Consider the following 26,229-nt stretch of genomic DNA (forward strand, 5'->3'; position numbering starts at 1 on the left):
AAGTTTTGTCAAAGGCTTTGCGATTTTCGCGTAGTCTTTTACAAAACGTCTGTAATATCCAGATAGTCCGAGGAATACCCTTAAATCTTTTTTTTTGGTTCTGGGTATTTCTAAATGCATTCGACTTTTTTCATGTTTGGCTTGAGGCCAGTTTCTGAGACGATAAATCCTAGGAATTCAACTTCGGTTTTCAAGGATTCTGATTTATCGGATTGAATTTTGAAGTTAGCATTTTGCAGTGTTTCAAGAATAGCTTTTAAATTTTCCAAACGTTCTTCGAACGTTTTTCCAAAAATAATGACATCGTCAATGTAGACGTGACGTTTTTCCAATGTGTTCTCGTAATATATCGTCCATTACTCTTTAAAAAATAGAAGGTGCATTTTTCAGACCAAAAGGTACCCAGGTAGCCAATAAGCATTAGTATAAGCAGTAAATCAATCGTTTATTAGCATCCCTGGCGTTTTATACTGCAGGTTGCTGTTTATCAGCATTTTGATTGCATAACTGTTGTAAATTGGCATCCACAATTCTATTTAAATTCTTCTTGTCGGTAACAAGCTGCAAATAAGCATTGTCAGCACTATAAGCGGGCTAGCAGTAAAGTAGCCGCATATTTTGCCAAAATAGCATTTGGGTAGCATTTAAGGCAACTTAAATGCTTATTGGTTTGCATTTAAATTGCATTGGAAATGCTTATTGGTTACCTGAGTAATCGAACGAACTCGTATTTTCCGTTGTTGACAGAGAATGCCGTTTTGCCTTTCTACTATATGAAAATATAGTATAAAGGTATAGGAATCACTCGAAAAACCGCAAATCGAAAGAAAGCCTATTGGGACGAATGTCATATACCATTCGACTCAGTTTCGAAAACTGCGCATTTTCTGTGTGTGTGTGTGTGTGTATGTATGTATGTATGTATGTATGTATGTATGTATGTATGTATGTATGTATGTATGTATGTGTGTGTGTGTGTGTGTGTGTGTGTGTGTGTGTGTGTGTGTGTGTGTGTGTGTGTGTGTGTGTGTGTGTGTGTGCGTGTGTGTGTGGCGATGGCTGGACCGATTTTAATGATCTTAGTGTCAAATGAAAGGTCTAGGTGTCCTATTGTTCGCTATTTAATTTCATACTGATCGGACTTTTAGTTCAAAAGTTATATATAAAAATATGAAAAGTATGGGACTTCATTATCTCATAGGTCTCTTAACCGATTTGAATAAAATTGATTGCATATGAAAGGGGAGTCTTTTAACACTTTAACTTCAAGATTTCATGATGAATGGGCTTGTGGTTTGAAAGTTACATAAAGAAATGTGAAAAAAATGTATTTAAAACTATAGGAAACTATCCTACAATTTATTATCATTTGACAGTTACTGTTGAGATCTATAAAACGAAACCAAGTTACTGAAAATCGGACGATTGATTCAAAAGTTATTCAAACTTTAACACTTCAGCGCCGTATATAAAACCGTAAAAATGTATAAAATCGGAATAAATTAATCAAGGGTGGATTGTGGATTGATTCAATGTATGTGTTATGTATGTGTATGTATGTATGCATGCGTGTATGTATGTAGGTATGTATGTATATATGTATGTATGTATGTATGTATGTATGTATGTATGTATGTATGTGTGTATGTATGTATGTAAGTATGTATGTATGTATGTATGCGTGTATGTATGCATGTATGTATGCGCGATTTGCAATTTTAAAATTTGCGTAGAAATACAAGAAGAGTGAGAAACATTTCAATTTTCTTTACTTGCTGTTACTCGCAATCGGACGAGCAAAGCAAAAAGCGAAGAAAAGTATTTGATTTAATCATATAGGTATAGTGGTGTATAGTATTTAAAATACTAATGAGTTGATTTTCCCAAATAAATTTGCACCAATTTCAAACAAATTTTGCGCATCAATAGATGCTTTTACAATCAATAGATGCTAGAGCTTAGAAATTTTATATGAAAAAGAGGAAGAAATACTAATAATTCTGTACAATTTGTTTTCGCTAGTGACACTGTAGAGAGATGACGCTAGAGAGATTTGAAACCTAGCGAAAGCACTACTCGCTGGCTAAAAGGTTAGCGGTTAGCTGATTAGCGGTGCCCACCTCTGAGGAACGGATCTTTTAAAATATAGTCAAGTTAATTATAGATGTTCCTAGGAAATTAAAAAATAATTATTGCGGCAGTAGAAAGGCTAGGTCACACCGCTAGGTGGATTAATTCGGGTTTTTTCGATATCTTTTGGTGCCATTGAGATCTGGTGAAATCCCGATGCTAGATCTAGCGTTGTGTAGTATTTATTATTCCCTAGGTTAGCTAAAACAGTTGAGGTGTCAGGGATAGGATATTTGTCGCTGATAGTTTTTGAGTTGATTTTTCGGTAGTCTATAACTAGTCGATATTTCTTCTCGTTTGATGCATCTAGTTTTTTTTGGGACGATCCATACCGGAGAGTTGTAAGGAAATCGGGATGGTCTGATTATGCCATCATTTAAAAGTTTTTCGATCTGTCTACTGACTTCTGACTTGAGTGCCTGAGGGTACGGATATGATTTGCTATAAATGGGGTTGTTGTCGGTAGTTCTAATCTCTGCAATTACCTTTGTGGTGAAAGGCAATTTGTCGTCAGGGGCTGAAATAAGTCTTGAAATTTTGCTAATAGGTTATTTAGTTGCTTTTTTTGTAAATCTTTTAGATGATCGTTACGAATTTGGATCTTGTTTATTTCCTGAAGCTCATGTTGATAAATTTTGATGTCGCGAGTGTTCTTGATTATTAGTTTTTCGTTTGAGGTATCAATAACTGCTTCTAGTTCTCGTAGGGTGTCATGTCCAATGATAGCATCGAAGGACTTTAATTCCTCTAGGTGAAAAAATTTAACTTGAATATTTGAATATGGTTTGAAAAATTTGGCTTGCGAAAATTTGTCGATTTTTATATCTCCACCTACGGAAGAAACGAAGAAGGGGTTTTCTACCTTGTGATAAATTCTGGTTTGTTTGGGGTGAATGTAATTTTTATTTGATCCCGTGTCTACTAATATTTTCAAATGTTTCCCATTGTTACCATAGAACAAGAAATATGGTAACGTTGAATTCAGCCTAAAAAATTGAGCTCGGCATTTTCGAGATCTTCTTCTGGTTCGGCGTGTTGTTGGGCTTCTATGTTTCTGATATATCTTTCAAATGAAGATGTTTCCTCAGGGTAGTATTTCTCGTCGTCTGTCGGGGTGTAGTCATCGTCTGCTATTTCTAGGTCGGGTGCCTCGTATTTTTTTGTTTCGTTATTAAAAAGTCTAGGGCGTTTCATGAGATGTTTTTGTTGGAGGGAATTTTGTGGTCTATTGGTGTAATTTATGTTTGCAGTCCGTATTCATGGATCTATTTCCATAGGCTCTGGCCTTTGGAATGGATTGCGTTGAGTGAATAGTGACGGTTTTGGTTGAGAAAAGTGTGGTGGTATACTTTGCTGATATCTATAGAGTAAGGAGGGGTAAAAGTGCGATGAGGGTAAAAGTGCGATTCAATGATTTATCAGTACGGATTCCGAGTAAATTGACTGCATTGGCATGGATGGGTGAACACTTTGACAGCTTAAATCAGTGGTGGCCAAAACGCGGCCCTTCGTGATGATTCGTGCGGCCCGCGAACTAGTTTGGGGGATGACGAACTTATGAATATTTTTTTTTGATGATACAAAGGTCACTCAGATCAGTCGTAATACCTCGTGCATATTGTAGATCTGATTGCTTTCCAGTTTAAATCTTGTGGTGATTCCTAAAAATCGGCTTTTGCCGCCGCCTATGTCCCTTTTTCTATGCGCGAAAATCGTCAGAGGCCATTGCGGCCCGCGGACTCGTGGGGTGATCTGATATGGCCCGCACTACGCCTATGTCTGGGCACCACTGGCTTAAATCTATCATAAACATTTGTTGTTTACGAAGCATAGTTGCTGAGTTACGGGTAAATATTATTTTAGAACGGTTTTGATGTAATATTTCGTTGTACGGCAAATATGATTTCAACAGGAGGATATTACTTGTTGACAAATTGTAGCAGCGTTTTACATCACTCAGATATCTCTCTTGAAATTGCGGTGAGAAGAATTTACAAAATATATTTCGCTTTTCCATAATTTAATCAAACCCCGTCAAGCGCCTAGCGGGGCAAAAGCTCGATTTACTGACGGGGTAAAAGTTCAATTCTTGGATCGAGAATCTAACTCATTTTACTGACGGGACGACGACACTATGCAAGTCCTTGCGACTTGTAAGGCACTGCGCGTGACGCTGTTCGTTTATCAGCGTTATAGCCGCGATTCTCAACGGGGTTGTTCTGGGAAAGGTTTCGTTTCTATCACAGAGCGAAAAATTTCCAATTTGTTTCAAATGAAATTTTTATAACAATCTAAAACTATTTTTGTTTCAAAACGAAATTCTATTTGAATCAAGAAAATTTTGAACAGTTTTGAATTAAAAGTAAAGTATTGTCAAATTGATTTTTCGATATAACAATAAATATTTTCATTTCAAGCATACATATCGGTTTGAAACAAAATGAAATTTCTGTTTGTGCGTAAAACAACCATAAATGTGGTTGAAACTACAGTTTTACCTTTGTTATAGAGTAAGGAGGGGTAAAAGGGCGATTTAATGATTTATCGGTGCAGATTCCGAGTAAATTGACTACATTGGCATTAATGGGTGACTACTTTGACAGCTTGAATCTAACGTAAACTTTGGTTGCTTACGAAGCATAGTTGCTGAGTTATGTGCAAATGTTATTTTAGGGCAGTTTTGATGTAATTTTTTGTTATACAGGTAATACGATATCAACAGGAAGATATTACTTGTTGAAAATTTGTAGCAGTGTTTTACATCACTCGCATATCTGTTTTGAAAATACGGTGAAGAGTTTACATAATATATTTCGCTTTTCCATAATTTAATCAAACCCCGTCAATCGCCTAGCGGGGTAAAAGTGTGATTCACGGACGAGGCAAAATTGCGATTCATGGGCGAGGCAAAAATGTATAGCTAATTATATACAGCTTTTGGAACTATATTACAGGTCCTAGAAATGGAAGATTTGCAGAAAACTGTGTGCTCTACAGATGTTGGTCGAAGGAAAACAATGTTTTTCTGCTGATGAAACAAAAAACAAACGTTTGGGAAAGTTTCGATCTGTCGGAGGCTGCAATACACCAGCGCAAAATAGGAAAGGTGTAAATTGAGAATATACCTTACCGAAACATACCGCAGATTGAAGATAATATGGTTTTGTTAGCTACTGCTGTGCTAATTTCATGGATTCGAGCCTTGCACTTTTGCCCCGCGATATTCGCATTTTTGCCCCGCTAGTGGGGTAAAAGTGCGAATTGGCACTTGATCAGAAGAATGAAGAATTTATTTTCAATAACACTATTATTCCAGATGATTTATAGTTGAATGTAAAGACATTGAGTAGCTGCATCACTCTAAAATATATTTTGTTGTTGTCCTTATTTATATGTCGCGAAAATTGATGACAACTTTAAACATCGCACTTATGCCCCACCCTACTCTATTGTGTGTGGTTAGTTCGTGGATGGAATTTTTGTGGAGTTGGTATAAGTTTGTGTGGCATGTGAATGAATGGTTTTCTGCGCAATGCTAGAGGTGGTGCCCTTGGAGTGATTCTTGGAGGTAAGTTAGGTGCGAAATTTTTCGATACAGCTTTTGATGAGACATCATTTTTCTGCACTCGACATTGTGGTAATTTATGCAGTTGCTGTATGCTCCTGCTAGAGAAGTGGGCTTATAATTCCTAATGAATCTGGAAATATCTCCATCTAGTTCTTTAATAAATGAGTCTATGGCCTTTTTGTTTTAAAAGTTCAATAAGTGCACTTGATGCTTGTGGATGATTGAACCTCTCGTCATTTCTTATTTGGTTGAAGTCTATTGACTTCGTCACAGTAAATCTCTAGGGGTCTACCCTTTTGTTGTACGCTGATTAGTAGAGAATCGAGAGCCTCTAAATTTTCTCCGTAATATGTGATTAAAGTTTTTTCATTAGTAACCAATTTATGTTGACGTTTGATGCTACTAGTGCATCATTTGCTTCGCCCCTTATTTTTCTTCTAATTGTTTTACATATCATGTGGAATTTATTTTGTGCTTCCACAGGATGATTTGGATTTGTTTGGTATAATTGTACCAACTATCTACATCATTCAGCCAACTACTGAGTTTACTGGCGTTGCCACAAAATATAGGTAAATATTTTACCAAATCTGGAATTTTTTCGAAAGATTCCGGATTGACTGTTGATCCATCCGGTTTTTGTAAATGTAGAGGAGGGTCATTATAATTAGGCCCTGGTCTCGGCAGTGCAGCTGCTTCGAGAGCGGCTAATCTGTTTAAGATGTCTTCCATTGGTTGAGACTCTTGCAGATAGATTAATTCAAATAAATTTATTAAATCGTCCAGATTCACTTCACTTTGGTTAATTTAGATTATCTAATTTTTACGAATGTTAATTTGCAATGAAAAAAAATTTTAGTTATGAGTTTCTTGATTTTCACTTGTGTTAGTTTTCTGAATAGATTTTTGATTTTTACTTACAGTATAATTTTGAACATCTCGTGGGTATGCCACGGATAATGCGGGACACGTAGACTCCGTTTCCAATCCTCTTCCAGTGGAAAATCTGGAAATCCTTTCAAGCGCGTGTTCAGAGTGTTGACGGGTCCTATTGTCTTGTTGCTCTCGACCAATTGCCGGGTTGCAATTGAAACTAGGTCGAGGTGGGACCAGCGTGTGACTTTCTGTCCTCCCAGTACGACCGGTAGTTTTCCTTTTCTCCAGATACGAGTTGTTAGCTGTTCTGGATACTCCGGGACCTGACTCGTACGGTTGCAAAGTACGGTTAGACTAGATTTCGTTGAAGTGACAAATGCGGATGGATTTTTTTCTGAGTGTTCACTAAACTTTAACGTTGTGACTCTTGTTAGTGGTTTCACTGAGCACTTTTCACTTTGACTTAATTTCACTCTACTGGTCCCTATTCGGGCGCCAGTTGAAGAAAAATAAAACTAATCACTTTTAGAAAAGGACTTACGTCCTCTTTATTTACTATCAAGTTACAGACAGCTGTTTCTTAATTCTAGCACGCTTATTTATAACCTAGCCTAGCTGCCACGCGGTTCATCCTATCTCCCACGCTGCATCGATCGGTGTACTGGAATAGTGGAAAGCGGAGAGAATGATAGCGTGGTTTCCCACGGTTTCCATATTCTACTTTTCCCACGCTGCGCTGGGATGCGATCTTGCCAGATGTGCGTGCCGGGTGTTTTACGACAGGAGTGGAAAACAACATTAGGAATTTCCACTCCTTGATGGTTTCGCTTCTATGTGGGAGGGATATTTTTTTCCTGTATTAACTCGTTTGCAACGACAGGGCCTGACATAGCTTAGCTAGGGTCAGTAAAGGAAAGGGCAGCCCAGGTCCTAGGTGAAGGGTAGTGGCAGTATGAAGAGACAAGGGGGTTGTGTGAACCCATATACGCAACGGTTAAGTCGAAGTGCTAAGGCACGTCCTCCCTCCTGAAGTAAAACCTAACGGTAGTTCCGGGAGGGGTTCAGGAATGGGCAGCAGGAGAGTTTTTAGTAGGTAGACGCATGTTGGCACCTGTGAATCCTATTCGGCACCGTGAAGGTGCTGTTTATTAAGATTTTCTCGCTTCATAAACAATACATAAAAGCCTTGGAGGGTATGACTTTTGAAAAACTGAATTATTTAGACTAATCTCAAGTTTTTAGCCTTGACCTTGAAATGCGGTCATACATATACATTAATATTTTTTGAAACGATGGTTCTACAATTGATGAAGGGACGGTAGGGGAAAGAAATGAAAATTTTTGGTGAAGGAGGCGAAGGGCGGAAAGGAAAGGTGGGGAGGGATATTGGTAGCTACGCTTGACATAGTGACCATAGTGGCGCTGGACTAGAGGACGCTATGGTTCAAAGGTACAAGTACCAGCGAACCACATGCCCTGGCGGGTGTTGTGGGTTCGAATCCGGTCTATAATCTCAGATTATAGTCTATAATCTCAGATTATAGCTTGGTTCGACTCATGCACCTTCCAGCATTGGACAAAAGGTAGAAGTCAAAATGACTACTTGTCAAGCGTAGCTACCAATATCCCCCCCACCTCTTTCTTTTCCGCTCTTCCCCTCCTTCACCAAAAACTTTCATTTCTTTCCCCTACCGTCCCTTCATCAATTGTAGAACCATCGTTTCAAAAAATATGAATTATTTACTTGACATGGACATAATCGAAAAAGTGAACGGACCGTCACCATGGGTGTCACCTGTTGTTCCAGTTATAAAAAAATCAGTAGGTTTACGACTATGTATCGACATGAGAAACATGGCTGTTCTCCGAGAAACGCACCCACTTCCGTTGATCGAAGAACTTCTAGGGAGCATCTAGGGAGCCGTTAAATTCTCTAAACTAGACGTTAAAGAGGCCTATCACCAACTGGAGTTGTCGGAAAATTAACGTCACATTACAACGTTCATTACCAAATACGGGCTATTTAGGTACAAACGGCTGATGTTTGGTATCAGTTGCGCACCGACGCTTTTCCAAAAAATTATGGACACTATTGTTGTCGGACTGGAAGGAGTAATAGTTTATCTTGACGATGCAGTTGTGTTCGGAAAAACCCAAACTGAACATGATCAACGGGAATTCAATAATCTGTTAGAAAGATTAAAAAAAATATAACGTTTTATTAAATTGGAACAAGTGCCAGTTCAACGTTCAGAAACTTGATTTTTTAGGACATGATATGACGCACGAAGTAATTAAACCGGTGGATAGTGGCATATTAGTCGGAAGGTTCATCCCGAATTTGGCGACAAAAACAGATCCTCTACGCGCTGATCCTCTAATTGCTGAGAGTGGGCAAAAAATTTAATTGGACACAGGTTCAACAGAATGCGTTTGAAGAAATAAAAGAATCAAAACATCAAAAAATATTTCGACCCGCGAGATTCTACCATTCTCGTAGCAGATGCAAGTCCGTCGAGTTTTTAGGTGCTGTACTCCTGCAGGAGAACCAGCAAGGTGGTAAAAAAATTATTGCCTATGCCAGTAAATCACTGACCGATCTTGAACGTAAATATTTCCAAACGGAACGCGAGGCCTTGGCGTTAGTGTGGGCAGTTGATCGCTTTCGTTTTTATCTGCAAGGAGTCAAATTTAAACTTATAACTGATTGTAAACCGCTAGAATTCTTGTTTAGCCCCCCGTCGAAGCCATGCGCCCGAATAGAGCGCTGGGTATTGCGCCTTCAATCAGCTAGTTACCAAATTTATTTTATTTTTTCTTTACTATTTGATGGGGCTTTCAACCGTTGGTTGGTTCGCCCATATAATTACCAAATTTTTTACGAACCAGGAGTGACAAACATTGTAGATGCTCTGTCTCGGCTTTCTGTTTCGGAACCTGTGCAATTAAATGCGGAGAGCGAAAGATATGTTTCCTGGTTGACAAATGATACAGCTCCACAAGCGATCACGTTTGAAGAGATACGCAAGGAATCTGAGAAGGATGAAACAATAAAAGAAGTACTTGATGCATTAAATGGAGGTGAATGGTCAATTACCGCAAAACCATTCAAATCATATGAAACAGGATACAATTTGTTGGTTCTTATTGACTATTATAGTCGATTTATAGAAGTGATTGTCATGAGGTCATGAGTCATCACGATTAAAGCTTTACATGAATCGTTTTGCAGAATCGATGAAATGCGACAATGGTCCTCAATTTATTAGCGAATCTTTGCAACAATTTTGTAAAGAACATGGAGTGGAGGTCCGTCGAACGACACTATATTGGCCGCAAGCAAATGGGGAAGTGGAACGTGCCAATAGAGCTCTTAAGAAGCGGTTGCAAATTAGTCAGCAAGATGAACAATCTGAAATGAGATTTAAGAACAAATGTGTTGATGTATAACTCTACTCCACATTCCACAACCGGTGTTGCCCCTTCGGTCCTTATGTTCGGGAAAGTGTTAAGAGATAAACTTCCTGTTTTCTCGAGAATCGGAAATAAGTAAGCAGAGGAAATTCGAAATCGTGACCATGAAAAGAAACTTAAAGAAGCAGAGTACGCAAATCACCGCCGTGGCGCAAACCCTGTACACTGAAAGAAGGTAATATAGTTGTAGCTAAGAGAATGCAGAAGGAAAATAAGCTTTCCACGACCTTTAGTCCTGAAGAATACACCATACTACAGCGATCAGGAGGAGACTGTCATATCAAATGAAACTGGGAAGTAATTTCATCGTAATGTAGGTCATCTGAAGCCATTGGGCAAAACAACAGAAAACTTAAACAATAAACTGATGTGTAATTTAGATAAGAACGAAGATTGTGATGAGCAAGAAGATATTGTACAAGATCCAGGTATACAGAAAGAGATAGTGGAAAAACGAGCACAACGCGTAGTAAAGAGACCAGATTATTTGAAAGACTTTCAGTTAGGTACAGTATTTCAGGACTAATAATAAAAGGAGGGATGTAACGTAACGTAACGTATTGAGTAACGACTGTACGTAACATATTATTATTGATTTACATGACGGCCATACTAAGAGAGAAAGCTACATTTAGAGAGAGATCCAGTAGGAGAGTAGAAACGAACCGTGGAAATAAAATTATTCTTGTTCTGACTATCAAACGTGTTTTACTTGCCTTCCAACTTCATCACTACATTTGTAACACAAATTTTGAGCCCGTCTCGTTTCGAGCTCACAACAAACTTCGCTTCAGATAAAGTAGTATTCGTGAATCGTACCCAACAGCTTAAGTTTGGTAAATATGTATTAGTTTCAGCTTCGTGTATAGCGTGTGGGGAGCGAGCTGTGATTCTAGTCACTAAAACATGGCTTCCTGTCATAGGTCTGGCTTTAGCCCGACGGAATTCATCTCACTGAGCAAATCCATTGTACGTAACTCGCAAAACGTCAAGCAGAGCTGGTTGTCTTTGGATAAGTTTATTAAGGGGGCATAGTACTTTTAACACCATATTTTTTGCCTAATTTCAAATATTTTATTCTCGATAACGCGAAAAGCAAATCGATTCGGGTTTTTTGCATTCCAAACATTGCACTTTATACTAATATTTACAATTTTGTTTGCATATGTGAACCTCTTCCCCTCTCCCCTGCGGCTCCTTGAACATGATCGTTCGAAAAAAACGTGATTTGCGGTACCATGGATTGGCGCTGGGGGTCTTATCCGAATTGAAAAATTCCAAAACGACATGAAAGTATATTAAATTATCTCGTGTTTGACCCATCCTTTTTTTAAAACTCGAACGCATAACAAAATGGCGGACATTCAAACATAAAAGAAAGGTTTTTAGTCGAAAAAATTGACTTTAAACGTTTCTAAAAAATACAAAAATAGTAATATCAAAAAAAGGATGGGTCAAACACCGGATAATTTTGTTGGCTTTAAAACAAAAAAAGAATCATGAGAATTGCTTGAGCCGTTCTTGAGATATTAATGGTACCGACTTTCAAAACCTGGTTTCGAGAAAAACGATGTTGAACTTTTTATTCGCCGTGTAATCGCTCCAGACATGCGCGGTACAAATAGCTGTAACTTTGTCAATTTTTGGAATTCATTGAAATGACACATATGGTCAAAATGTTAATCTTTCGAAATAATCAATAAAAAAAATCGATTTTTTTAAGTTGAAAAAGTACTATGCCCCCTTAAACTTATCGGTACCGCGCGAGATAACGACACGCCGAGGGAAAGATACACACTAACAGACAACAACAACAAATAAAAAGATTATCACGACCAACAAATATTTGCGGCGGCTAAAAGTGGTTATGGAAATTTTTTATATTTTACTTACTTATTCAGCCGAGAGCCGGTGTGGCACTTGCCGTATCAAGAATTCCTCTCCATTGTACTCGGTCCTGGGCTACTCGTCGCCAATTCCTTGCGCGTCTCGACACACGCAAGTCGGCTTCAACCTAGTCGAGCCATCGTGCACGTTGAGCCCCTCTATTCCTGGTGCCGGTGGGGCTCTTGAAGAGAACGGATTTCACTACACAGTCGTATCCTTGCGACGTGGCCGGCACACCGTAGTCTCCCAATTTTCGCCAGGTGTACGATGGGAATCTCCAAGCAGTGCCTGTAGCTCGTGATTCATACGTCTCCACTCCGCTTTCCGTTTGCACTCCGCCAAAAATAGTCTGCAACACCTTTCGTTCAAAAACGGAAGTGCACGTATGTCTTCCGTAAGCAAAGTTACCGTTTAAGTCCGCAGAGGACTACCGGTCTTATTAGCGTTTTGTACATCGTCAGCTTTGTGCGGCGGCGTATGCTCCTAGATCGAAACGTCTTGCGGAGGGAAAAGTAGGCTCGATTTCCAGCTTGAATGCGTCGTTGGATCTCCTTACTCGTATTATTGTCGGCGGTGACCAGAGATACAAATATACGATCTCATCAACCACTTCCAGTTCATCACCATCAATAGCCACTGTCCGTGGGAAGCAAACGTTGCTTTCTCTGGAGCCTCTTCCTACCATATATTTGGTTTTCGACGCATTAATTTATAACCTTATCCTCCTAGCCCCGTTTTTAGTAGATTGCCTCCGCCGTCCCACGGTTTCTAGTAATGATGTCCCATTACTAGATTGAGGTCGTCTGCAAAGGCTAGGAGTTGGCTGCTCTTGCTGAAGATCGTTCCTCTTGTTTCGATGCCCGCTCGCTGGATCACACATTCAATAGCGATATTGAATATCATACAGGACAGTCCATCTCCTTGCCGTAACCCTCTGCGCGATTCGAAAGGACTTGAGAGTGTCCCCGAAACGCGCACGTAACACATCACTCGTTCCAGAGTAGCTTTGATCAGCCGCGTCAGTTTGTCCGGAAAACCGTACTCGTGCATTATCTGCCATAGCTGTTCGCGTCAAAATCTGGGAGAGCAGCTTGTAGGCGGCGTTGACCAGCGTAATGCCGCGGTAGTTACAGCAGTCTACTGTGTTACCTGACTCATAATGAATATACGATATATACGGGGGAGGGTCTGGTAACTCACAAACTTTATGGTTTTTCGTTTAATTGATCATAAATTCGAATAGAGCTTCCAAATATCAACTATTTAACATAAGAAATTACATGTTTACTCAGAAAATAAAAGCATGAGAGATGTTAGAATTTCGGAAATAGGGGTGCGTTATGAGTTAGATAACACAGCAGCCGGTGCACCTTTTTGTAGATGGGACAGGCTACGCCTTCCATCCACTCCTCCGGTAGTTTCTCTTCTTCCCAAATCCTTGAAATCAGCCGGTGAAGTACCGTTGCTAGCGGTTCTTGGCCATTTTTGTAGAGTTCAGCCGAGAGTCGGTCCTTTCCGGCGGTACGCTGTTGTCGTTTGTAGGTACTCCGAGGTTAACTTCCATTGCGTCTCCTGCTGCTAAATCGCCGTTGAGGTGCTCATCGAAGAACTGCTTCCACCTGTCCACCACCTCGCGCTCGTTTGTGATTAATTCTCCTCCCTCGTTCCTACACATGTCAGTTTTTGGTGTGTGGGCCTTGCGAGTTTGGTTCACCTTCTCGTAAAACTTGCGGGTGTCATTAACCCGGAATAGTTGTTCTAGCTCCTCATGATCTCTGTCTTCCTTTTGGCGTTTTTTCCTCCTCAGGATCGTGGTTAACTCATTCCTCGCTCGTCGATACTTGACCAAATTCTCTCTCGTGGATATGCTCAGATAGTTTTCCCAAGCTCTTTTGACGTAGGACTTTGTTTACTATCTGGGACTGGGTAGCACTTTGTGAAAACGAAAATTGAAGTGTAACGTACATTTTCCAAGATTTCATTCCAAGATTTCAAATGCTAATAACTATTAAACTACTGAACGAAACTGAACAATTTATATGTCGTTGGAAAGATAAAATGACCAGCAATTTTATGGTGTAAAAGGGGGGGGGGGGGGTCCTATACAAACGAAACACAAATTTCCTCAAAACTCGAGAACTAATCAACCAAATGGAACCAGATCTGGCATGTGGGGGTTTATGGAGGCAAGATTTTTTTGTATGGTGTACTGAGACCTCTTCGCCTTTTAAGAGGGGGGTCCTATACAAATGAAAAACAAATTTCCTCATAACTCGAGAACTAATCAAGCAAATGGATCCAAATTTGGCATGTGGGAGTTTATGGAGGCATGAATTTATTTTATGATGGTTTGAGACCCCTCACCCCTGTGGTAGGAGGATTAGAGCTCTCATATAAATAAAACAGAAATTTTTGCGTATTTGCCATATTTTCTGCATTGTAACAAGCGGAAAGCTGTGAAAGTAAACTAGTAAAACCTTCTCGGAGCAAAAGACAGTGAATCGACGCCTTTAACTTACGTGCCCGTTGCCATTCATGTCAAAAGAGAAGGACATTCGAATGGCACGTCAGATTTGCGATGAACGTGCTTTGGATTTAATGTCCCAAGCGAGTAAAAGTAAGATTATTGAAACATGTCAGGCTACGCATATTCATATTTAATACAATATTCTGGAGGTCATACATCAATATTTCAATCTTTATGTTGCACATAAGTCATTTTTAAAAGAAATCTTTTATGTCTCAATGGTTGCAAGCGTTGTGCTTATGAACCCCCGTCCACGTATTTTCAAAGCCACGATTGCATTTAACGAAGAATTGAATCTGGATATTTTGCTTTTCTCTTTTAAACATTCACTTAAACAATGGCACTCACAGATTCTTATAAACATACATATGCCAGAAATGCAGTTTACAATAGTCTTTGATCTAATGATCTGATATAGTCCTACGTCACCCATTCGTACAACCCTTAGGGCTGTATACCTTGTAGTTTTTTTCCTCTCTATCGCTTCTGGGCTTCCCCGTCAAACCAATCATTTCGTGCACTCGAGGTTTCCACACCTAGCATCGCGTTTGCCTCGTTGACGGCCGAGCGTATCCTACTCCATCCGTTTTCGAGGTTCGAAGCATCTAGCTCCACAGAAGAAGGCAGAGCTTCATCCAGTACGCGCGCGTAGTTTTCGGCAGTTCACGGGTTGTCTAGTTGCCAAATGTTTAGCCGAGGAAGGCGACTTTGTCGTGAGTTTTAAACCGTCGATAGTTTTGAGCGCACATGTACTGCTACTAGGTAGTGGTCCGAGTTAATATCCGCACTCCGTAGGGAGCGTTACGTTGGTGATGTTCGAGAAAGATCGGCCCTCGTTGAGAATATGGTCAATTTGGTTCGAGGTTCGATGGTCAGGTGATCTCCAGGTGGCCTTGTGGGGAAAGAAGGTGCTTTTGATCACCAAACCTCGGGAAGCCGCAAAGCTGATGCATCGCTGGCCATTATCGTTCGTGTCGGTGTGCAGGCTATGTGGCCCGATCACCGGTCTATACATTGCTTCCCGGCCGACTTGGGCGTTCATATCCCCGATGACGATCTTGACATCCCGTCGTGAGCAGCTGTCGTACGTTGCCTCCAGCTGCGCATAGAACGCTTCCTTCTCGTCGTCGGGTCTACCTTCGTGTGGACAATGCACGTTTGTGATGGTATAGTTGAAGAAACGGCCTTTTATCGTCAACACGCACATCCTCTCGTTGATCGCTTTCCAGTCCATTACGCGATCCTGCATTTTGTCCAACACTACGAAACCCGTTCCCAGCTCGTTGGTCGCTCCACCACTCTGGAAAAATTGGGCTTTTCCGCCACGGATCCTCCACACCTTCTCGCCTTTGCGACAGATCTCCTGCAATGCCACGATGCCAAACTTTCGGGGTTCTAGCTGATAGAGCAGCACCCTGTCGCCAGCAACGAAGTTTAGCGATCTGCAATTCCAGATACCAAGTCTCCATTCCAGGTCCTTATTTCGTCGCCTTGGTTCATACCGAATATTCCGAGAAGATATTTCTTGACTCTTGTTAGTTTTTTGGGTTTAGATAGGTAGCCGTACTAGGGCTTACGCTACCGTGTCTCGTGATGAGGCTGCCATCTTGCAGTGTCGAGACACACTGTGCCTCCTCCCCTGTTGGTACACGACCTTAGTTTCCACCGGGGTTAGTTGCCCGATCTCCGCTAAGGTTGCTCGTATTTCGGCTCGTACCACGCGGAGGTAAGGGTAGGAGTTGCTAGATAAGAGGCTAGGGACCACAATGGGGTCTGTTTTACGCATTATCCAACCATTTACCTACCATATTTTTTTATATTTTCAATCTATGAATAAATAAATAAATAAATAAAATGGAACTAATATTAATTTAAAGTATAAATTATAAAGTGTAAAGTGTAAAATGTTATTTAGGTTATTGGTGTTATTGGCTGCCATCAAGCACTTTTTATTCCACACCTGCTTTTAGTGGTGCTACTGATACATTTGTACAACGATTATTCGGCTCATATTTCACAATTCCTTTTAGCAATGCAGCGATGCATTTGGGCAACTTTCATTCAGCTTTTATTCCACACTTTCTTGCAGCAATGCTGCTGATACGTTTGCGCTACATTTATTCCAATGTTATTCTACTCTTACTCCACACTTGCTCTCAGCAGTGCTGCAGATTCGTTTGTGCAATATTTATTCCACTGTTATTCCACTTTTATTCTGCACTTGCTTGCAGCAATGCTGCTGATACGTTAGCGCAACTCTCATTCTACCCTTATTCCACTATTATTCCACATTTGCTCTCTGTAATGCTGCTGATATGTTTGCGCAATGCTTATTCCACGTTTACTCCATAATTGTTCTTGGGTCTTGGCTGATAAGTTTGCACAACGATTATTCGACTCTCATTTCACACTTATATAACAACATATAGATGCAGATTAGAAGCTAAAAAATATTGGATATGACGTTTAAACAACACGTACTTCAGTAAATTCACTTATTCAGCATCGGATGCTACCACACCTGCTCTTTTAAGTGCTGCCGTTTTGTTCCTTGGAAGTTTTATGCAGACTGAAAAGTTTTATTAAACATGCTTAATAGCGCAAAAGTTAAACAAGATTTATAGGCTGACAAAATCGGGATAAAAAGCTGATAAATCGGGAGTAGACAAAATCGGAAGCTGACAAATCGGAACATTACTGTACTGATAAACATACACATGCCAGAAGTGAAGACATGTCTTCATTTTGAAGAAATTTTGGTTACAAAAAAGTGAAATGTTTTCGCTTGAAGACATGTGAAGACATGTCTTCACCATGCAATTTAAATGAGCGAAAAGCCGAAAGAAGACAAATGAAGACATTTTTCCTTGATTCGTGAAGACTTCAAAAAATCACCTGGCATCCCTGCATGCCAGAAATGCAGTTTGCATTAGTCTTTGATCTAATGATCTAACATAAAGTAATACTTCATCGAGCAAAATATGTTATCAATGTAACGAAGCATAGTGACACGTCACCCTTTCGTATTAGTCTTAGGGCTGTACCTTGTAGTTTTGCAAGAATTAAAGCTTTAATAATTTATACCGTATAATTTGCACTATCTAACTAAAACAATTATGTATCTTCACTATTAATTTTCAGACAGGTTACAGTTATGGATTTGGTTTCATAAATTTTCTCACCGAAGAAACAGCACAACGCGCTATTAGGTGTTTAAATGGTTACACAGTACGAAACAAGCGACTCAAGGTTTCATATGCACGACCACAAAGCGAAGAAATTAAAGAAACAAATCTCTACATCACAAATCTACCAAGGACGATAACTGATGAACAGTTAGACATTATATTTGGTAAATATGGTACTATAGTGCAAAAAAACATCCTGAGAGATAAACTGACTGGGCATCCAAGAGGTGTAGCATTTGTACGGTTAGTATCTATAATACAACATACAATGTTTACATTTGAATGTATCTTCTTTTTAAGGTTCAATAAGCGAGAGGAAGCACAAGAAGCGATATCGGCTTTAAACAATGTAATACCACAGGGTGGCACACAACCCCTGAACGTCCGGGTTGCTGAAGACCATGGTCGAGCCAAGGCAGCGCTCTACGTTCCTTCGTATAACTCAGTCGTACACAATAATCGAGGTAGAGTACGAATGCGTAATAATCCCTATTAATTTAATTATAGAAACATTATAGTTGCATACAGTTATCCCTCATTACGGATAAGTAAAATATAATTTTATTTACATCCCCATCTCAACATCAATTTAAGCTGTTGTTTTTCTGTTCCAATATTATTTTTTTAAATTTATTTAAGAGCTTTTTACATTTTTCATTGAATTTTATTCGAAACTTCAGTTAACATAGCTTACATGTTTTATATCAAAACTAAAAATATTTTAGTGAAATAATACCTTTTTGTAATTAAGTTATTTAAAAAATAAAGTTTACCTACAAAAATTCATTAAAGGCAAATGGTTATTATGTAGCGCATGAGATGGTATTTCAGCATGCTTCTAATTATTGGGCATACCCTGTTTTCGTGGTATATGGCCCTTAAGAACCAATTTGTCACCATGAAACAAATGTGCTAGACAAATGTATATCTCTAGGTATATTGGTGAGAATTAGTGATAGTTTTTCTCCAGGATATGGAGAACAAAGGGTAGACCAAAAATAGAAGTAGGCTGAAGAACTAGTTCCGTACCATACATTAAATGTTGCAAAAAAATCTTTGGCACTTATATTGAACTGGAAATGTGTTCAAGTTGACAGAATGCTGCAATTCAAAGTGGTTGTATTTATTTTAACTTTCTTTTAAATATAATAGTCATCGAAAAAACGATAGGGTGAAAATAGGAGTTAAAAATCAACGTCTTCGGCTTTTTAAAAAAACCCATGCATCAGGTGTTCAGATTGTTCCAGAGAAGAGATCATACATGAAATGATAAATTTTTAAATTAAAATAATTTATACAACCTTTTGATCATATATGTATAATGTTGTTGACATTAATATCGATGTCTCGTGAGTATCCTACAATGATAGAAAATATGGGATCTCGTACGAAAGGTAGAAAATCATAAGGCTGAAAATCGAACAACTAAAAACTACAAAGGCTGAAATCAAATAACTGAATAAAACATAAGGCTGAAAAATCGTATACCTGAAAAACGTAAAAAACGAAGATTTTTTTATTATAGAAAATTATTGCTTCTACTATTTGAAATAACCGTTTAATTTTTTTATCGTTCATTGGACTCATTTGAAGAATAGTGGCTAAAGCCTATATTCAATAATATTCCATGGATGAGAAGCCATAATTTATTATTGGCACTCTTGGCAGCCCGATGTAGGACCGGCGGTCGTATTACCTGGTAGGCACACAGGAATTATCTTTTTGACCTAGGACTATGTCTTACTTTAATATGGTGGCATGATGCTAAAATAAAAATGATAGTGATACAAAAAATAAAGATCTTGACCGGTAGTAACTCAGTTAATTCTGAACGGATTTTGCTGATAGATGTGCCTTTAACGTTCCACGGCTGAGGTGCCCTAATCTTAACGATTATGCTGACATTGTAGTCTGCTGGACACCTAAATTTAATTTAATAATTGTTATTATTGAATTATGTAAATACAGATTTTAGTTATTCTAGAATTGAGAATGTGCGGTTTTGTCAGGTAGCGCAGGGAGTTTATCAAATCCCGTCTTACTTCGTTGGTAGCCCAGTGGGAAAAGAGGCCAATTCTATGAAGGAATTGCCTATCATGCTTTGATCCGTATAGTTGGCAGCGCATGCTGCGATCCGCGGTTTGTCGTGTCGGAGTTACTGTTAACCGATAACCGCGCGTATACAATATGCACCCCTATGTTGGCGCATATATTGTAGAGTGACTTTTTTGACAAACTTTATCACCGCAGTCTAAAAGTGCGACTGGCACAAAAAGTGCGACAATGCAAATGCTGTGAGTGAGAAAGAGAAAGAGTGACAACTGCAATGTTGCTGTTTTGTTTTGTCTGGATTAATCCAGGTACAGCTGCATTCACAATACTAATTCTGGTTTTAACGATGGCGTTTTGGTCATCGGGTTACTAGTGAACTTTTTTATTTGCTTTCTAGGCCAACGTTTCAAGGATTTATTTCCTCTTCATCAGGGTAACTACGAAAATACGCAGTTTACAATAACATTGAGTTACAAAATCAATTTTACACTCGCAACGCTTACAAACATTTTAAACTATTTTTGTCAAGTTAGTTTAGGTGGATTTATCTTGTATTAGTCGAACTGAACTATAAAGAATCAGTACAATTTATTATAAACTATTAGGTTGATCTAACTTTGAAAATTTGAAACTTGAAAATTTGAAAACCGGCGAGCAATACATTGCACAGTCCATTCCACAGTACGGCTTTGACTTTCAGGGAGCGTCAAAATAGAGAGTACTATTTCAACCTGATTTGAAGAGTCCCAGGTAACCAATAAGCATTAAAATAAGCAGTAAATCAGTCGTTTATTAGCATCCCTGGCGTTTTATACTGCAGGTTGTTGTTTATCAGCTTTTTGACTGCATAACTGTTGTAAATTGGCATCCACGATTCTATTTAAATTCTTCTTGTTGGTAACTAGCTGCAAATAAGCATTGTCAGCACTATAAGAGGGCTAGCAGTAAAGTAGCCGCATATTTTGCCAAAATAGCATTTAAGTAGCATTTAAGGCAACTTAAATGCTTATTGGCTTGCTTTTAAATTGCATTGGAAATGCTTATTGGTTACCTGGGGTGTGCATCATTGTGTGAGAGACCGCAATAACGCACGCAACGTAATGGAGAAAAAACAATGCTGCGAATGCAATAACGATATAAATGATATCGAACCAATTCGCTATGACGGCACCGCGTTTGACAGTTCGTGTGCGTGAAGTTGAAACGTAAACAAACGTAAAAAAGTTGACCTGTTTTAAAATAAGATTTTGTGTAATTTTTAGTATTTTGTTGGACAAATGGTAAGCATTAATTCAAAGCTTCATTATTTGTGAGTCTCTTTTAGTGAAAAAAACGGGTTTTGTTTAAATAACAAGTGGATTTTTTCATCGATATTCGAAGTATTTTAGCAAGCTGCTAAAAAAACAACAAGCTTCTACTACAAAAAAATATAGTAAAAAATGAAATTCTTCTGCTCAGGTTATTTTTTGTGGACTGTAGAATGTTTAATTAAGCCAAAAACGTGATACGCCTAATGAAATAATTTTAAGAACTAGTTTTAATTTGCTTCCGAATATTGCATATTGCAGGCTTTTTCGATGGATGCTAGTGAAGAAATAGTCATAAAAATATAACTGGCAGACATTGTCGGATATGCTGCAGGAGGAACCAGGCTCATAACTGAGGGTGAGCGAGTTTACCAGGCCAACCACCTGCTGCTGGTAGGAGTGGAAACAGTTATTGACGACGGATTTGACCTGTCTTAAATCGTCATCTCCTAATTCAGAGCCTAAATGTTTAGCTTTAGTGAGTAATTTTGGTTAAAAACCAAAAGATTTTTTAAAAAATGAGCATATGCCAGGTTGTTTCTTTTCTATTGTTGTTGAATAAAAAAAAATATTTTAAACAGTTTTGTTTTATTAATAGAACTTTAAGCTCCTTCCTCAAAATCGTTCATTTGCTAGAATAGGTTTTGAAACATTAGTAATTCCACATGCGATAAGTACAATGTCGTCGAGAACAGGAAGTAAATTCGCATCTATTTTGTCATTGAGAATGCTAAATTGCCTTACTCTTTGAATCGCGCGCTCCACGTGCACTCGCGCAGCAGCAATTGATACATTTTCTGCAGCGTCAATCTGGCTTAGCTGAACTACAGGTGCTCTAAGAAATGGCGGCCTAACCAATTTGACTCCCCTTTTCTGGCATTCTTCATCTATTAAGAAGCCTTTGTCAGTCATGATCGCTTCTCCTATTTTAACTTTATCCAGCAAATTTTCCTGTACCACAATTTGTTTATCAGAGCATCTCCCGCCATATCCATGACTGACGAAGGAAATGGTTCCTCCAGGGGTTACAGCTAAAAGATATTTGATTGTTTCTTTTCCTTTGTAGTGAGAGTAGGCATTGATACGGCAATGCAAGCAAGCAGGTTTCTTAATTGCGATTTCCGTGCAATCTAAAACTGCTACTACGTCCTCGTACTTCGGTCGGAAATAGTGTGGCATGTTTTTTTTAATTTGTGTTTGGGAAGGCCAATACACAAGTACTTTACAAACTGATCTGATCCAAGGAAGCGTCCCAAAGAAAGTTTGCGACACGGTTTGATAATGTAAATTGAAAAGCGATCCCATACATACGAATGACAAATTAGTTTTTAACTTTAAGAAAACAATTACAATACGTTCTCGTAAGGTAACTGTGGAGTAACTGCTTTTCTTGTAAGAAGAAAATGACCGGATGGATTCTTCGATTGTGTCCAACATTTTAATGGAATTCAAGCCTGTCCAGGAATTTAATTCGGCATCCGTTTTGAATACAATTGCCATGCTTCTTCGACGTCCTTGTAATAGTTTATCCATTTCCATGGTGTCAACCTGTATTGCAGCGTCTGCTGTAATTTGTTCCTTAATCGTCGAAAGCAAATTGGCATTCTCGTCGACATCCATCGTACAATCGTTATAACTTGGTATAATTTTTACCTGTTCGCGTTTTGCAATTCTAGCAGCTCGTTCGCCAGACAGCTTTTGCCGCGCGGCGCTTCGAGGTGACAGCGGCAAATTTATGTCTGGAACGGCAGAGCTTCTCAATAACATTCTCCCAGACGAACGATGTGTGGCTAAAAAGGAACTACATTGTAAAAAATAAAAGCACTTTAGTTAATTGAATAATTACATGGGCTTATGAAGTTCGAAATGCTGAAATGTATACTGCAAACTCTGGCTGTCCATGTTGGCTCGTATTTCAGTTTCAGCAGCTGAATCCATATTTTCCATCGTTTGTCGTCTTTTTTGGGAAAACTGTGAAAAGATACTGCTTGGCCATATCGCGATTTGCAACTTGGCACAGAACACACAGTCCTATTTAGTTTGAACGATTTGTTTGGTAGATCGTTTTCCATTAAATCTGGATTAGAAATGGCATCCATTTTCTCTGGGAAGGTGAAATTTTGTGCGGCTGGTTCCTGTTGTATAAAGATAAAAACAAACATTAGTGCAGTTGTGATATAAGATACAACCACTATTTTTATAATGCGGGTAAGACTTGCTGATTTTTTTTAAATTTTCGCTGCATTTTATTTATCAAAGTTTACCTACCTCTTGTGTATCCATTGTATACAAGACTTTTCAATGCGCCAGAAACTATTATTTAAAAATGTTGAAAACTATGTGTATGAAAAAAAAATAATAATGATGGCGGTTATCCGTTTTTCGACTTATATTTCACGGTATAGTGACTCGAACTATTTAAAACAAGCTCACAAATATTGCACGTTCAAAGCACCGTTTGTTTACATTTCACTTCACGCAAACTCGAAACTTATGTAGATGTCTCCACTGCGGCGCCGTCATCGCGAATGCGCTGTGGTTTTTGCGAAGCTTATTCGCTATGTGCGCGAAACCGTGCTGCCACCTTCCCAAGTTTGTTCTATTTGTGAAATCTGTACACAGGGTTGTTAAAGAGTGAAAAGGATAGACAAAACTTTGCACCAAATCTTCACAAACTTTCCATATGGCAGTTCCATGAGAGTACAAGAGGTCTATTTGTGCTTACATAGCGAATATGCATATAAACCAGCATTGCTGTGACGTTAAGGTACGTGGCATCAGAGCTGCCACAAATACAGATATTTGTGCATACATAAATTTGGGACCCATCAATTATTTCAGTTGCTGTGATTTCTGGCTCTACTTATGTTCCTGAATTTTAAAGTAGTCCATAAACTATTTATGTTATTTAAAAGATTAGATCGAGAAAATTAAATACTCCGGAGAAAACGGTAGGTTCCCAAATTTATGCATGCACAAATATTTGTATTTATGGCAGCTCTGCGTGGCATGAGAGAAGCGTTTGCTCTGGGTAAAGTTTTACTCGTGTGTTCTGCATGCAGAACTGAACTGAACAACCGCAGCATCTTAAAAACATATAGGGTAAAAGCACCAGTTTTGGCCATAGTTTGTCAAACATTCAAAGTTATTGATCCTGTTCCATCAAAACCGACTAAACTAAATAAGATTAATATCATCAATAGGTAATTCCCGCTGTGATCTTCATACTGTATTAGTTGATGGGGAAAATTGTGAGGAAAATATACTTTTTTGTTTTAATTTTTATCGAATGAAAAATCTCTGGTGGGTTCCTATTTTGGCCATATTGTACTAGCATTCGCCACTCTGTGTTCCTATTTTGGCCACTGTGGAGTTCGGTCCACATGCCGCCGGGAAATCACCCGACACACCAGAGCTGATCGAACCACGACTTACCTCGGCGATGGTCTGCGAAAGAAAAAGGACGTTGCACGAAGGATAGGTTTCTCGTTCGTCTCCGACCGTACGAGTGCATTGGTGTGAGTGTAATCTCACTAACTGTCAATTGACACCATGCGTACATTGTATATGATACAAAGGTAGCTTATTCAGTTGTATTCGATAACAACTAAGGTATGTTCACAACAGACTGCCATACGCGTGCCCCACATCTTCCCTCTTTTCAAAAAAAGATATTTATTTATTATGCACCATAAACTAATATATTTAGGGAATAAACAAAGAGCAAAAGATTAATATTTAATTAATCTCGAGCGTCTTTGATCTAATGCTTCAATCTCGTAAATCCGCACATAATCCTTTAGATGTGCAGGTGTTTCCCGATCTCGAGTTGAACGACTTCATCGTCACACAGAGTCATTATCTTCCTCTGTTATGGTAAACTTCTTCGAGTCAACCCTCTTATCTCGTTTTACCCGAGTTGTGCTTTCGATTATTACGAGATCTTCTGGATTACCACGACATTTTCTTGCACCTCGGCGGGCATCCTCATATTTTTTTACCTAGTAATTTGATACGACGATCTCTCGCACTGAGTAGTCATGGTAATCGACATCGAATCTTCCGACTCATTATCACTTCCTCAGGAGGCACTTTGGTCACGCTGTGGGCTGCTGCATTGTGTGCTTCCACTGTCGCTTGCAGTTCCTTGACATAATTAGTACCAGTGGAAATGGCCGTTGCCACAGTCTTATTGACAAGCTTCATGTAACCCTCGACCAAGCCATTCTGTTGGGGGAAAAGGGGAGTACTGAGAATGGCATCTATACCTCGTTCTCCACGATATTTGGTAGTCTTCACTATTGAATGGGGGGCCGTTTTGATATTTTGAGGGTATCCCTCTCTCAAATATTCGCTCCAAATAATTTTTAACGTAGACTAATCTCAAGTTTTTAGTCAAGGGGGAGGGGGATATTGGTAACTACGCTTGACATGTAGTCATTTTGATTCCTACCTTTTGTCTGTGTGTCTGTGTCCCTCCCTTCCGCTCTTCTCTCCTTCACCAAAAATTTTCATTTCTTTCCCCTACCGTCCCTTCATCAATTGTAGAACCATCGTTTCAAAAAATATTAATATATATGTATGACCGCATTTCAAGGTCAAGACTAAAAACTTGAGATTAGTCTGTTTCATAGGAACGAGGCCTTCCCTCGAAAACCCGCGCCGAGAATCGCGGCTAACACATGCTGACAGACGAACAATGTCACCTGCAGTACCTTGCAAGTCGTAAGGACCGGCATAGTGTCGTCGTCCTGAAAGTAAAAACGAGTTAGATTTAAACTTCTCGCTCGGTGGTAATTCTGCAATAGATGTAGGAAGGGCACAATATGTGTCGATAACCCAACCAAACGCGTCGCTATTCTTGAGAAGTGGATTTTGCGGTCTCCTTTTGTCCAGCGCCTCTATGGTTCAAAGGTACAAGTACCAGCGAACCATATGCCCTGGCGGGTGCTGTGGGTTCAAATCCGGTTATAATCTCAGATTATAGCTTGGTTCGACTCATGCACCTTCCAGCATTGGACAAAAGGTAGGAGTCAAAATGGCTACTTGTCAAGCGTAGCTACGAATATCCCTCTCCGCCTCCCTTCCGCTCTTCTCTCCTTCACCAAAAATTTTCATTTCTTTCCCCTACCGTCCCTTCATCAATTGTAGAACCATCGTTTCAAAAAAATTTTAATTTTTAACGTGTCAAACCCTGTGGACTGGATTGGCTTCGCAATC

The 26,229-nt window shown here is 39.2% G+C and overlaps 1 protein-coding gene across 3 annotated transcripts in view; it reads left to right on the forward strand.

The window, feature by feature from the left end:
* The window catches only part of LOC128743631 (sex-lethal homolog), a 395,363-nt gene that overhangs the window by 199,300 nt on the left and 169,834 nt on the right, over positions 1 to 26,229 (forward strand). For 2 of the 3 annotated variants that reach the window (XM_053840243.1, XM_053840244.1), the window contains exons 4-5: positions 17,604 to 17,893; positions 17,951 to 18,114. In XM_053840243.1, the coding sequence (XP_053696218.1) occupies positions 17,604 to 17,893; positions 17,951 to 18,114 (454 nt within the window). Of the gene's footprint in view, positions 1 to 17,603; positions 17,894 to 17,950; positions 18,115 to 21,270; positions 21,487 to 26,229 lie in introns of those variants that run through there. The other variant, XM_053840245.1, reaches the window with a different exon arrangement.

The sequence above is a fragment of the Sabethes cyaneus genome, chromosome 3 (genome assembly GCF_943734655.1).
Source record: "Sabethes cyaneus chromosome 3, idSabCyanKW18_F2, whole genome shotgun sequence".
NCBI classification, from domain to species: domain Eukaryota; kingdom Metazoa; phylum Arthropoda; class Insecta; order Diptera; family Culicidae; genus Sabethes; species Sabethes cyaneus.